We start from the raw sequence: 15,377 nt of genomic DNA, 5'->3' as shown, positions 1-15,377 counted from the left end.
TTGTTTGTTACTTATTTGCCTCGTTGTTTAACCAAGAAGAAATTGGAGTTATCGACCCCTAACAATAACAATAGCCGCCGTCTGCATACTGCAGAAGTTCCTCCCAAATGACTTTTAAACAAAAAAATTCTTATATTATCAAAAAAATAAAACCTGTAACGGGTTAGTATATAATAATACACCAAACCGCTGCAAAAATATACAATGAAACAAACAGAAAATGAAGGAATGAAAACGCTGAATAAATTTGAACACGTTTATTTTTCGTAGAAAAATAAAAAGCTAATGTTCATTTCAAAAGATGAAAAATCCAAACGTGAGGAGGAAATGAAAAGGCACACATAAAGCGACTGCTGCTTTATGAAAACGGGGGAGAAAGAAAGGGCGAACGTATGCAGGTCGCTAACCGTCCGCGCACATGTTTTGACGAGGAGTGACCACTGGTAGTCGGGAGGCGAAATCTGGTGCGACTGGTCAGCTCAAAAGCCACCCGATGAAAGAGGAAGAAAAAGGGGCTGCGCGTGGGACCTTGGTTTTCTGCGCATGCGTTTGGAGAAAAAAAGGAAGTGACCTCACGCTCGTATGTGTGTACGTATATGTGGTTAATGCGTATGTGTGCTTGCGTGCGTGCCTGGGGTGTATATACGTAGTTGTGTATATACGTGCGTGCGTGTGGAAAACAAGTTTGGACAATACTCTCCCTCCTGGGGAAAGAAAAAAAATATATATATGTGTATAGAAATGTATTTTTTTTTTTATATTTATTTTTTTATGTGTGTTTTTAATAAGTAATATATTGTTTGAAATGTTTGGGCCAATGAACTTTTCGCCCAGTTTTTGTTGTTGTTTCTGGTGTATTGTTTCTCGTAGTCTCTTCGTCCGTTTGTGAGTGTGTACTTTCTTGTATTGGACTAGGGGACAAGCGCAATTGTTCGTCTATAAATGCCGGTTTGATTCTGTCAATTGCTATAGTGTCTCTTTTGTCTCTTTTTAAAATAGTGAAATATTTTTCACTTCTGTCGAGAACTAGATAGGGTCCAGAATAATTTGGACAGAGTGGTTTTTTGACCGCGTCGTTCCTGATAAACACGTATTTACAGGTGTGAACATCCCTTGGAACGAAAATGTTCGTGTCTGTCTTTTTGGTGGGAGTGAATTTTAATTGTGACATTTTACGTTTTAATTCGGTCACGAAGGTTGTCGTTGGGGCAATATTCGCATTGTTTTCGCAGAATTGTCCGGGTAAAATTAAAGCTGATCCGAAAACTAATTCTGCGGGCGTGCTCTGCAAATCTTCCTTCACAGTGTTGCGAATTGCTAAAAGTATGAGCGGCAAATTGTCTGCCCAGTCCGCGCTGTTTTCATTCATCGCTAAAGACGCTTTCAATTGTCTGTGGAAGCGCTCGACCATGCCATTTGCGCACGGATGGTACGCAGTAGTCTTTATGTGTCTGGTTCCCAACAAATTATTAAATTCCGCGAAAAGAGTTGATTGGAACTGTGCGCCCCTGTCTGTTGTGACTACGGAGGGTACTCCGAAAATAGCTATCCAATCCTGTAGGAATACTCTGGCTATCGTTGAGGCTGATGTGTCTCTGACTGCTATTGCTGTCGGCCATCTACTAAATCTATCGACTATAGTAAGGATATGGGTGTGCCCTTTTGAAGTGGGCAAGGGTCCAACTAAGTCAATATGCACATGGGTGAACCTGGCATCAGGTACACTGAAAGTTCCTGCAGGGGATTTGGTGTGCCTGTGTATTTTGTTTTTTTGGCACGGAACGCAAGTTTTGGTCCAACTACGGATGTCCGTATTCATATTTGGCCAAACAAAACGTTCCGCTATTAATTTCACAGTGGCGCGTTTTCCTGGGTGGGACAAATTGTGAAAGTGATTAAAAACTTGTCGTCTGAGGCTCGGTGAAATATACGGGCGAGGTTGTTTTTGCGATACATCGCAGTAGAAGTTTGTTGTTCCGAATGGTGTCGGCATTTCTTCCAGCTTCAGTGAAGTCTTTTCCATTATAGCTGGAAGCGTGGTATCGGCTGATTGCTCTTGTGCTATTAATTCCATACTTAGTGGAGCGGAATTTAAAGAAGCAATCGTTGCGCGAGATAAAGCGTCAGCTACAATGTTCTCGTGTCCTTTTATGTACCGTATATCGGTAGAATATTGGGCAATAAAATCGAGATGTCGAATTTCTCGAGGGCCGTATTTGTCGACCTGTGTGTGTAGAGCAAATGTTAAGGGTTTGTGATCCGTACAGATGGAAAAATTTCTACCCTCGAGCAGATGTTTAAAATGTTTTATTGCAAGGTAAATCGCGAGTAGCTCTCTCGAAAAAGTGCTGTATTTACTCTGCGCCTTGTTTAGCTTTGCCGAGAAGAATGAAATAGGGGTCATTTTGTTGTCGGAAATCTGGTGAATGACTGCACCTACTGCTATTTCAGATGCATCCGTTGTTAGTGTGAGTTTCGTTGTATCGCTCTCTTGGACGTAAGTTAGTTTGGTGAAGTTTTCCAAAGCAGTTTTCGATTTTTCAAAGGCCTGGAGTGCAGGTCCCTCCAAAACTAACTGTTGGTTTTTTGTCCGATTTTTTAACATGTCCGTTAAAGGCGCGAGTAACGTAGAGCAGTTAGGCAAAAAACGTCGGTAATAATTGATTATGCCTACAAAACGGCGTACCTGTCTGACAGATGTCGGTACAGGAAAATCAGAAATAGCGCTTACTTTTTCGGGTAGAGGTGAAATTCCATCCTTGTCAATCAAGTGTCCGAGAAATTTAACTTCTTGTTGGCCGAAAACACATTTATCGGTGTTTATTTTCAGTCCGAAATGTGATAGTCTTTTAAAGGTTTGCTCAAGGTGTTGTCTGTGTTCGTCGAGGTTTCTGCTGGCAATCAAAACATCGTCCACATAAGCGAATATGAAAGGCAGACCTCTGAAAACTTCGTCAATCAAACGTTGAAAAGTTTGGCAGGCGTTTCTAAGCCCGAAAGGCATCCTAAGGAACTCGTAAAGGCCGAATGGTGTTGTTAGTGCAGTTTTATGTATATCTTCTTCTGCGACTGGAATTTGAAAATAGGCTTTTACGAGGTCCAGCTTTGAAAAAATTGTGGCGCCTTGAAGTCCGTTGGCGAAGTCATGGATGTGGGGGATAGGGTATCTATCTGGGATTGTTTTTGCGTTTAAACGCCTGAAATCTCCGCACGGGCGCCATGTGGTGTTATCAGCTTTCTGTACCATGTGGAGTGGTGACGACCAAGCACTTTTCGAGGGCCGTATTATTCCCATCTGGAGTAGGTCTTGAAACTCGGATTTTGCCAATTTGTATCTATCCGGTTTCAAGCGTCTGGGGGTTGAATAGACGGGCGGTCCTGTGGTTTTGATGTAGTGCTTAGCGCTATGCTTGATAGGGTCCGTATTTTTAAATGGCTGGGAGAGTTGAGGATATTTTTGGAGTAGCTGGCGGACGTGTGCATCTTCGGGTAAGGCAGCGCTGATTCCGGTGGTTAAAAATTTTGAAGTGGTTCCTCTCACCGAAATCTTCGTTTCGTTGTCTGTTAACGAATGGTTTGTCATGTCGACAGACAGGTTAAAATGGGCTAAAAAGTCTGCCCCCAATATTGGAGTGGTCACGCTGGCTATGGTGAAATTCCAAACAAAATTCCTTCGCATTCCCAGGTTTAAGTTTAACATTTTCTCTCCAAAAGTGGGTATTTTAGTCCCGTTAGCAGCTTGCAGAGTGAGAAAATGTGTCCCCGTTGGATGGCCATGCGGTGTCGGTATGACGCTGATTTCAGCTCCGGTGTCTATTAAGAAGTTATATCCGTGAATTTTGTCACGGATATAAAACAGGCGACCTTTTTTGTGTATTCCAGCTACAGTTGTCGTCGTTACTGGCTGGAAAATTCGTTTCCCTGTGCTGTTTTTTTGAACGCACAGGGTGTAGTGCATCGTCGAGCGTCCGCGCCGAATTTTCTGTGATAGAAGCATATGTTTTGTCTATCACGTGAACCGTGTCGCCTGCTGCTGGAGCTTCTTCGCCTGGTCCTTTGTCGCGTGTTGTTGTAGTTACTGGGGTAACGTCGACATACTTGGAGAACGTCGGCTAATTGTTGTGACAGCTTTTCCACTGTGGACTTTAATTCCGCTAGCTCCTCGTCTCGGGTTTGCACTGGTTGCTGTTGTTGTGCGTACACTTGTCGGCTTCGGGAACTTTCGAGTATCCGGTCAGCTATGTCGGCGAGTTTTTCTAACGTCGTCTCTTCAGACATTGGCGCGAGGATTTGTTTTGCTGTCGCGGGTAGCTTATTCATCCACAAGCTACGCATAATGCTGTCAGACATTTTATTTTCTCCTAACAAGGATTTCATGTGTCGTAGTAACTGCGACGGTGTGCGGTCTCCCAATTCAACTTGTGTGAACAGGTTTCGCAGCATGGCTTCATTAGAAACGCCGGTTCGCTGTAGAATGGCTTGCTTGAGTGTGTCGTATGGGTTTTCTTCAGGCACATTGTTAAGTACATCTATAACCTCTTCCACTATCTCCAAAGGCAGTTTCTCGACGAGATAGCAATAACGCGCTCGTTGTGAGGTAATTCGTTTGGCGTCAAATAAAGCTTGTATTTGGACGAACCATATTTTTGTGTTCGCCGGGTTGAAGGGTGGAATGTTCAATGTCATTGTTTCATGCTGGGTTTCCGTGGGTTGTAGTGACATTATTATTATTTTACTCGTCTTTTGTTCGCGGTTTGACGTTATTCTTCCACGTGGCTGTCCGGTTATTTTCCGTGTGTTTTGTAAATATTTGTGTTAGAGTTCAACACGTGGTTCCTTCAAAAACGTTCATTTCATTTTAAAGTTCGGATGTCACCAAATTTGTAACGGGTTAGTATATAATAATACACCAAACCGCTGCAAAAATATACAATGAAACAAACAGAAAATGAAGGAATGAAAACGCTGAATAAATTTGAACACGTTTATTTTTCGTAGAAAAATAAAAAGCTAATGTTCATTTCAAAAGATGAAAAATCCAAACGTGAGGAGGAAATGAAAAGGCACACATAAAGCGACTGCTGCTTTATGAAAACGGGGGAGAAAGAAAGGGCGAACGTATGCAGGTCGCTAACCGTCCGCGCACATGTTTTGACGAGGAGTGACCACTGGTAGTCGGGAGGCGAAATCTGGTGCGACTGGTCAGCTCAAAAGCCACCCGATGAAAGAGGAAGAAAAAGGGGCTGCGCGTGGGACCTTGGTTTTCTGCGCATGCGTTTGGAGAAAAAAAGGAAGTGACCTCACGCTCGTATGTGTGTACGTATATGTGGTTAATGCGTATGTGTGCTTGCGTGCGTGCCTGGGGTGTATATACGTAGTTGTGTATATACGTGCGTGCGTGTGGAAAACAAGTTTGGACAAACCAATATAAAAATACAGAATAAGTGTTTTATTTCTTTTTTTTTTTTTTTTTTTTTTTGTTTCATAATAACACAGAAAGTTTTTTTTAATATGGTTTCGTTTGTCATGTCTTGATTCCGTGACTCCGTGATCAAGTTTATTTTTTAAAACAGAAGTAAACAAGTAAAAATAATTTTTTAAAATATTATAGGGGTGCATAGTCGCCTTTAAAAACAATAGGGTTTGTATGACTTATACACACAGATTCGAAAAAGTTGTCAAATAACAAAACTATAACAAATAAATGTTATCAAAAGCAAGATAAGTTACTTTTCTACCTTACTGGCTCTAATTTTTTAGTGTTTTTATTTAATGTAACATGTTTATTCAGCTCGAAAAACACACAGTGTTTACCGATGTAATTGAAAATTACTATCTCCTTCAAGAACGGTCATAAAATGCGTTTTCAATCGATATTTTATTTAATAATGGACCAGTTTTCCTACCTAGCAAAAAATGGACGAATTTTCCAGGTACAAGTTTTCCAGGCACCCGTTTGATATTTACCTCCGGACTTAATAATAAAATTTAATTCTGGTTTCCTTTGACTTTGGTTCTGTGCTTAGCCAGGGAGAAAGGAAAGAAGAATATTTGTACTTTTTCAGTTTGAATAAAAGGGTTCTTTTACCCTTAGATGAGAAAAAGAAAATTTATTGTGTTCTCAATAAGAAGACAAAATTTTTCTGTAGATTTCTAGTATTTTTTCTGATAGAAGAAAAAATTATTCTATCCTTTCAGAAGAAAAATTATAAAAAAAAAAAATAATTCTTCTGCACTTTTTAGTTAAAATAGAAAAAAACTCCTTCTGTCCTCAGTCAGAGACGGATAAATTATTGATGGTTTTTCTGTGAGAAAAAAAATTACAAATAATTCTTCTGCACTTTGTAGCAGCCAATACTTGCTACAACCACAGGCAGGAGCTACTTCTCACGACTTCGTGATTTGAAATCCATTTTCTCCCTGGCTTGTCCAATTGGAAGCCAACTCTCTATCACATGACAGAATACATAAAAGGCGAAATCTGAAACCCTCTTCCTCTTTTTTGCTGCTCTGCCCAGCAGCATACATCGCCAGGAGGATTCGGCTCCCGGCCAAACGTGAGTACAACAAACTAACAATGGCTCTCTTCTAACTACCATTTATTTCCATGTGCGGTGCCTAAACGAACATTCTTTATCATGCTCCATCATATCATGTTCAAAAGAGAGTCGCCAACCTGATAGGTCCTGAACTGTCATCTAGGCTTCAGCCTCTGTCCCATCGACGAGGTGTTGCATCCCTCTGCCTGTTCTACAAATACTTTAATGGTGAATGTTCTGACGAACTGCAAACACTTGTACCTCTCCGACGTAACTACCCCCGACAAACCGACAAGCTAGTAAGTCTCATCCCTTTACAGTAGAGATCCCTAGGTGCAAGAAAGCCTTTTACTCCAATAGTTTCTTCCCCAGAACTGCAGGTCTTTGGAACTCCCTTCCGGGATTCTGCTTTCCCAACGGTACTGATATGCAGAAGTTCAAGTGTAATGTGAACAAACATCTTTCTACTCATCTCCCTTCATAATGGCCCTGCTAATTAAGGCCCTGATAGTAGCCCCCTGCTTCAAAGTGGCACTGTGCCTTGTTTGGGGTGAAAATTGAATAAAAAAAAGAAAAAAATGCTAAAGAACATACACCCACACACACGTGAACACACGCTTGCGCACACACACACATGGATACACTAAAGACTTTGCCCTTTCTTTCTCCTTTAATCAGCTTCCTTTGCCCCAGGGACTGCTAGCTATAAACACGTGTAGACTGACCTGTTCTCTCCTCAACAAGCCAGCAATATATTAAATCTATCTTTACGCAAGAACACCTCAACCTACTAACCAATTTCTCTCTTCTACTAACGAAGATAACAAATAAAGTTGTTTGTTAACATAGAATGAAACTCCATTGCGTTTTCTCATCTCTATAACTTTTACAGTTAATGTAAGAAATTTATTTCTGCCCTCAGTCTTGAAGGATAAAATTCCTTCGGAGGTTATTTAATTTGGTCCCAATCAAAAGTGCATGATGGTTTTTTAAGGAAAATTAGATCATATGGTATCACTGGAAGAATACATAATGTAATTAAATCCTTCTTAAGTAAGAGAAAAATCCCGGTTGTCCTCGACAGTCGTACATCTAAACAATATGATATAAATGTGGGAGTACCTCAGGAGTCTATTCTTGGACCTTTATTATTCCTGATATTCATAAATAACCTCCCTGGTGAAATTGTTTCTGAGATGGGTATATGGGTATATTTGACATCACATTCTATAGCAGGCACGGGGGAAAAACAAATGAACACATATCTAAAGAAATTGCAAAAACACTAGAGGATGACCTTCGATCTGTAGTGGAATGGGGACATAAATGGATGGTCACATTCAATGCTACCAAAACTAAGCTTGTTTCCTTCAATAATTACAAGAAACCTTCTCTACCACCAATAGCAATGGCCAAGAACACATTACCTGAAAGTACTTCCTTTAAACTCCTCGGCCTAACGTTTACAGGGAACATGAACTGGAATAGATATATTGAGAGCATTGCCAAGGCTGCTGCGAAGAAGGTGGGCTCTCTCTACCATGCTAGAAAATTACTTACGCCTGAAAGTATCCTGTACCTCTATAAGGCCACCATTCGCCTATGTATGGAGTACTATTGTCACATTTGGGCTGGTGCATCTGCTACTTGTCTCTCACTCCTGGACAGGGTTCAAAAGAGTTGCCAACCTGATAGGTCCTGAACTGTCATCTAGGCTTCATCCTCTGTCCAATCGACGAAATGTTGCATCCCTCTACCTGTGCTACAAGTACTTTAAAAGTGAATGCCTTGACAAACTACAAGCACTTGTATCCCCTCGATGTGACTACCCCCAACAAACCCGACAAGCTACTAAATCCCACCCCTTCACAGTAGCTATCCCTAGGTGTAAGAAAGCCTTCTACTCCAACAGTTTATTCGCCAGAACTGCTAGATTTTGGAACTCCCTTCCGGGATTCTGCTTTCCCGACTGTACTGACATGCAGAAGTTCAAGTGTAATGTGAACAGACATCTTGCTATTCATCTCCCTTCATAATACCCCTGCAACTTATGCCGCCGATAGTAGCCCCTGCTTCAAAGTGGCACTGTGCCTTGTTTGGGGTGAAAATTGGATTAAAAAACGAAAAAGGTGGTTCTGTTAGCATCCCTGTACTCTTTGACACACCGATGATAATGCCAGTCAAGATTTCCAATTCTGAACCAGAATGTCTGGTTGCTGTGGCTGCTCTCTAAGTACTGGCACGTTCAGCTTACTGAGGGTCAGACCGCAGTTACAAAATTGTGCGTCAATTAAATTTAATCTGCTTAGTTTTAGCTTGCCATCAATATTGCTAGGAAGAATTTGATATAAAATTGTTAGGAATCTTTAAGCCCTCCAGTTTGGTTCGTAACCTGTTGAGTATGGACCGCTGGAATTTTATGGAATTCATGGAAGGATTTAAGTGGGAATTGGATAGAGGTATTTTGCCTATTATTTAGGGGAGACAGTTAGAGTGTTTGGAGCAGTCCATTGATAGTCCGGGGGATATTTTTGAATTTTGGCAGTTGCCAAGATAGCAAGGCTGTGCTTCCTGCATGCATTGATGCTCATACCAATTCCAACGGGCACATTACCACTGACCAGCTAGCGTACCTTTATCATGATGATAATAATTTTGGGCCAGATATGAGCCCATTGTACGAGGAAATAGCTCGGATAGAGGTCAGTGGAAGAAGGACAGGAGTTTAACTAAGGCTATGGCTATCGTTGCTTTGATTCTAGAGTATATATTCGACACTGCTAGACACAGTTCATCAACCGAGAACCACATCACTCTATATAAAAGCATATAACATATCAACGGATACACACTTGAAAGTCAAAACAATGTAAAGAATATGCTGTTGTCCTAGCCCTAATAATAACCATCTACAAATGTGTTAACCGTATGTTGGTCATGACTTTTTGTGTGATACAACGCTATCACGCGCTCCATGCGCTCCACGCTGACAATACGTTGCAACTCCGCCGTTGTGCGTTCCGTGTATATTCGCTTCCAATTCTCTTGGTCGTGACCATCGTGGTTTTCACATTGGCGAGTGTTAGGGGAGGCACATACAGGTTCACAAGCGTAAAACAAAATATAGCAAAATGAGAGGAAGAGTATTTGTTTTACGATTTTTTTTTTTTACACGGTGGTCACCACTTATCAAGGCCCGGAAGCCACTCAAGGATAAGAGTTATTGCAAGTACAGTACGTTAGTGTGAAGATTTATTGAAGTGTTTACTTAAGGGGGTGGTTCATTAGGAATTTGTTTACGTTGGACTTGAAGACATCCAGGTTGTAGTCAGGTGGGAAGCAGGCAGACTGAACAGAGTTCCATAGGCATGCAGTTCTAAGAAAGAAGCTTTGTTCATGGAATCCACGTTTTTATTTAGGCACAGATAGTCATAGTGATAAATCCTTCCGAGAAAAGGTACTGGGTTAACTCTGTAACTTTGGTACCTTTGGAGTACTTACGATAAGTATTTCATTCGGTGCTAGTTTGCACCTTAGGAGAGAAAGTCTCTCCAAAGTTTTCAGGATCTTGGCTCGTATATCTCCTTGTCTCCACGTTGGGGTCATGGGGAGGAGAGTATTTAAGCAAGAGTTTAGAAAACTCAAGCTTGTACTTTACAGTAGAGTGTTACAGTAGAGCGTTACAGTAGAGTGTTACGTGGCTGTAAAACTCAAGCTTGTACTGGATATTTACAGTAGAGTGTTACAGTAGAGCGTTACAGTAGAGTGTTACGTGGCTGTAAAACTCAAGCTTGTACTGGATATTTACAGTAGAGTGTTACAGTGGAGTGTTACAGTAGAGTGGAGTGTTACAGTAGAGTGTTACAGTAGAGCGTTACAGTATAGTGTTACAATAGAGCATTACAGTAGAGCATTACAGTAGAGTGTTACAGTAGAGTGTTACAGTAGAGCGTTACAGTAGAGCGTTACGTGGCTGTAAAATCTAAAGTGTTTGTTGGCTACATGGTTTGTAGTGCAGCCCCTCAGCAAATCTGTGAGGGTGCAGATTATGTTCTGCACAAGTCTTCTGCTGAATCATGCCTGCATGAGGTGGAAACTTTTCCTGGATAAAGCAAAGAAAAGTAGGGAGAGTGTCATAAATTTCCGGGTTTCTACTTCCTCGAATGTACTGACATGCAGAAGTTCAAGTGTAATGTAAACAAACATCTTGCTGCTCAACTCCCATATGGTGGCAGCAGACGCAAGGACAATAAGGAATGAGTCATAGATCAACCACATCGTGTGGCATGTCTATGTTCATGTCCACCGACGCATACATTGACTTAGGATTCTCGATGTGCAGCAGTGGCTGAGGCGGCGACGAAGATGACGGAAGATGAGAGTAAGCGGGCAAGACAGATAACGGCAGTATTCCTAGGCAGCAGTACTGTTAGGGTTAGGGTTGCCTATGAAAACCATATGACAAGCCCAAGGTAACACGTCGCTGTTTATAATGCCCGACACATCGAAATGTGCTTCTAACTGAACATCGTTTTTAAAACTTTCAAGTTGTCTCAGCCATGAAGTAGTATGTATTCAGACACCACTCAGACATGGGAACAAGGTAAAAAAAAAAAAAAAAAAAAAAAAAAAAAAAAATTAAAAAGTAAACGTGATTATACAAAGCAACATTTCTAGTTGTCGATTTTCAGACTTTGCTCCTACTGCCACGTGCGTGATGCACCATGCCTAGGCATGCCAGAACTTTCTCCTTTCGTTTTATGCTGCTGGCAGTAGGCACGGCGGAAACCACTTCTAAAATCTGTCTGTTCAAAGAAAGAAACTATTAGAGTAGAAAGTTCCCTGGCTTTTAGGGACCTCAACAGTTAAGGTGTGTGATTTTGTTGCTAAGTGACTTTGTCGGGGATATGTACACTGAGGGGGGGGGGCACAAGTGCAACGAGTTCATCAGAACACATTCCATTAAAATATTTGTAAAACAGACACAGCGGCGATGGGACAAGAGTTGGAGCTTAGTTGACAAAGTGGGATGTATTAGATTGAAAATTGGGGGGGGGGGACTATCCAATAGGGAGAGACTAGTGATAGATGCATGGTAGTGGCATATGTGGCAACAATACTCCATGCATGGGCGAATGATGACCTTGTAGAGGTACAGGATACTCTCAGGTGTGAGTAGTCGTCTAGCTCCATAGAGGGAACCCACCTTCTTTACAGCAGCCTTTGCAATGTCCTCTTTGTATTTGTTCCAGATCATATTGCCTGTGAATGTTAGGCCGAGAAGTTTGAAGGAAGAATTCTTCATAATGAATATTGGTGGTTGGAGAGGCGTCTTGTAATTGTTAAACGAAAGCAGCTTAGTCTTAGAAGCATTAAATGTTACCATTTACGGCGCCGTTCCATTATGCACTGACGGTAGTTTTCTAAGGTTTCAGACATTGTCTTAGAAATCTGTACATTCGTTTTTCCCTCGTATCTGTCATCAACAAATATACCCATCTGGGACACGATTTTATCAGAGAGGTCATTTATGAACATTAAATAAAGGTCCAAGGATTGACCCCTGAGGCACACCGGCATTAATATTATGTTGTTTAGATGTACAACAGTCGAGGACAACTTGGATTTTTCTCTTGCTTAGTAAGGATCTGTATTTGTCCAGAAATACCTTAGGATTTAATTTTCATGACAAGCCCTTTTTGCTAGACCATGTTAAAGGGTTTTGGATATATCAAGGGCTACAGCTATAGCTTCCTCTGCTTTATACAGTGCATGGTATATGTGTTCAGAGATGATTTTTTTTTTTTTTGTTAGCCTTTAAAGGAAAGCAGCTTAATCTTAGCAGCATTAAAAGTTAGCATCCATTTATGGCCCCATTCCACTATGGACGGGGAGGGGGGGGCATATTCTTGGATACGTGTTGGGGGTAGGACGGTCTGCCGTGTTTTAGACAATCCCGTCCCCATGTATATAATGGTGACTGTATTCAATGGTAGAGGAATTGAAAAGACTAAAGGTCGCATAATGAAGACGAAAATATACCGCTATATATCAACGAAACAAATGCAATTTATTTGCATAAATATATACAGGAAAGAGTAATAGAAAGAATCAGAGTTCATGAAAGATGAGTAACGTTACTTGCGGTCGACTGGCTAGTCAGGACGCGGTGGTGGCTCATGGCTCCACCGGAGCGGTGTTTGTCACATGTTGACTGTTTGAGCGTTCAGCAGAAAAGAGTGAAATATGAGAAACAGGAAGTGATGTAGCTAGGTCGCTCTTCTGAGTTAAAGGGCGGCAATCGAGTTAGGCTGAGAGTGTTCAACTCCCACAATGTGTACACTCGTTTTTCCCCGATATCTTCGAATATCATCCAGATCTTAAAGAATTGGAAAGTCTATTTTTTAATACTTATGATTACACTGTAGATGTACAGTGTTTTTTTTTATGGAAATCCCTCCAGACAGTGCATGAAGCCACTTTATGTAAAGGGAAGTCTTCTTGTAATTGCTAAAGGAAAGAAGCTTAGTCTTAGTAGCATTAGATGTCACCATTCATTGACAGATCCATTCCACTACGGTCTGGAGGTCATTTTCTAATGATTCTTCCATTGTCTTAGATTTATTCTTTATCGAAACTTTTATTTCTTTTTTCACATAAATAGATATTAAAAAAGCGTCAGTTATTGTCCAGAATGCCCCCCCTCCATATATTAACAAGCAAAGATAAATAAAAATCTGTATGATGTACGTACTCGTGGCAAAACAAATATATATATATATATTTTTTTTTTTTTTTAAATCATGCAAATTAATCAAGAAAATGTAAAAAAAATAAACTCAAAAGTCAAGCTGTGTTTAATATAAAACTGATTTTATTTTTAATTTACACAAAAATTAAGCTACAGATAAAGAAAAATAATTATTGAAAAAAAAGGCGGGAAATCCAAGCAAGTGAAAGACTTCAGAAAAGAATCGAAAGAACATGGTGGTTTGCGTAAATATTTTTGGCATAAACTATCATGGCCGATCATTTGGAATCTTCTATTTACAATGTATGAGGTTTCATATTTTGGGATTCAAGAAACAATCGAGGGACAAATCCATGTGTCAGTCTTCCGGATGTGAGCAGATGCTCATACAAAAAGCTCAATACTCAGCATTCATCGAATGTCACAAGGAGTGCCCTTCAATAATAACTACTCCCCCAAATTAAGCTCAATCTTGTGTCACATCCTGCCCTCAGGGAGTGGGGGGTTGGTGGAGGGAGGGGAGGTAAATAAGGACTCATGCCCCTTTCTTTTTTGTTTTTTACTTTGGAGGTCAGGTCACCACTTATGAAGGCCTGCAGGCCACTTTAAAATAAGGGTTTAAGTGTTAGGCAGATAGTGTGACAACATGATCGGTTATGGTGGAACTTGGGTTCAACACAAATCTTGCTTTCATGAATTATAGTCTTGAAGAAATTGGCTTTGGTTGTTTTTAAAACATTTTCAGATTATTTTATGTCAAATTCAGTTTAAGAATTTTCCATGTTTCAATTTTTTAATATCTTTAAATTTGGGTTTGCCTAATTTTAAGATATAAATTTAGTGAATTTGACTGGAACTAATTATTCAGCGTGTAAATTTATGTAACTCATGGCACATATTCATGAGATTTAGGCATAAGTAGTTGTAGGATGTAAAATTCATGAGATTTGAGTTTAATTAGTTGAATTTATGGGATTTGGGTGTAACTATGTAGTTAGGATGTAGATTTATACGATTTGGGTGTAAAATTATGGAGTTTGGGTGTAATTAGTTATTCAGGGTGTAAATTTATGTAACTAATTCATGGCACATATTCATGAAATTTGGGCATAAGTAGTTGTAGGATGTAAATTCATGAGATTTGAGCTCAATTAGTTGAATTTATGGAATTTGGGTGTAAATAGTTATTCAGAATATAAATTTATGGAGTATGGATGTAACTAGTAATCTGAGGCACACATTCATGAAATTTGGGCTTAAATAGTCATATGATGTAAATTTATGGAATTTGAGTTTAATTAGTAGCATTTTGGGGATTTTGGTGTAACTAGTTATTCAGGATGTAAATTTATGGGATTTGAGTATAACTAGTTATTCAGGGTGTAAATTTATGGGATTTGAGTATAACTAGTTATTCAGGGTGTAAATTTATGGGATTTGAGTATAACTAGTTATTCAGGGTGTAAATTTATGGGATTTTAGTATAACTAGTTATTCAGGGTGTAAATTTATGGGATTTGAGTATAACTAGTTATTCAGGGTGTAAATTTATGGGATTTTAGTATAACTAGTTATTCAGGGTGTAAATTTATGGGATTTGAGTATAACTAGTTATTCAGGGTGTAAATTTATGGGATTTGAGTATAACTAGTTATTCAGGGTGTAAATTTATGGGATTTGAGTATAACTAGTTATTCAGGGTGTAAATTTATGGGATTTGGGTGTAACTAGTTATTCAGGATGTAAATTTATGAAAAGTGGGTTGTACTGTATGAGATTTGGGGTTTGACTAGTTTTTCATGGGATAAATTTACGTGTATATATCAGTGGATATCATTTCATGTCACATACTAGGCATATTAACTCATGGGACATTGACAAGCACCCCTACTGAGAATGAACTTGGGAATAATAACTCCGAAGCTCCCAAATTGGGACCTTCCCAGTGCATATAGTTTTGATAAGACTTGATTTCAGTAAAAAAAAAAAAATCAGAATTATTCAGTCTTGATATTTTCAGCATTCATTCCAGAAATTGTTTATTATATAAAGCAAAGTTAGTGTTTTTTTTTTGTTTCTTTGTCATC

General features: G+C 39.8%; 1 protein-coding gene across 1 annotated transcript; it reads right to left on the bottom strand.

Moving 5' to 3' along the window:
- Positions 1-3,897: 3,897 nt before the first annotated feature.
- LOC145259042 (uncharacterized) lies at positions 3,898-4,686 on the bottom strand. The gene has a single exon (XM_080116669.1). The coding sequence runs from the start codon at positions 4,684-4,686 to the stop codon at positions 3,898-3,900; it is 789 nt and encodes a 262-aa protein (XP_079972795.1).
- Positions 4,687-15,377: the final 10,691 nt, after the last annotated feature.

This window comes from Euprymna scolopes, chromosome 34 (genome assembly GCF_053919585.1).
Source record: "Euprymna scolopes isolate OS-2025 chromosome 34, ASM5391958v1, whole genome shotgun sequence".
NCBI classification, from domain to species: Eukaryota; Metazoa; Mollusca; class Cephalopoda; order Sepiida; family Sepiolidae; genus Euprymna; species Euprymna scolopes.
Note: the sequence above shows the minus strand (reverse complement) of the source record. Positions and strands in the feature narration are given on the sequence as shown.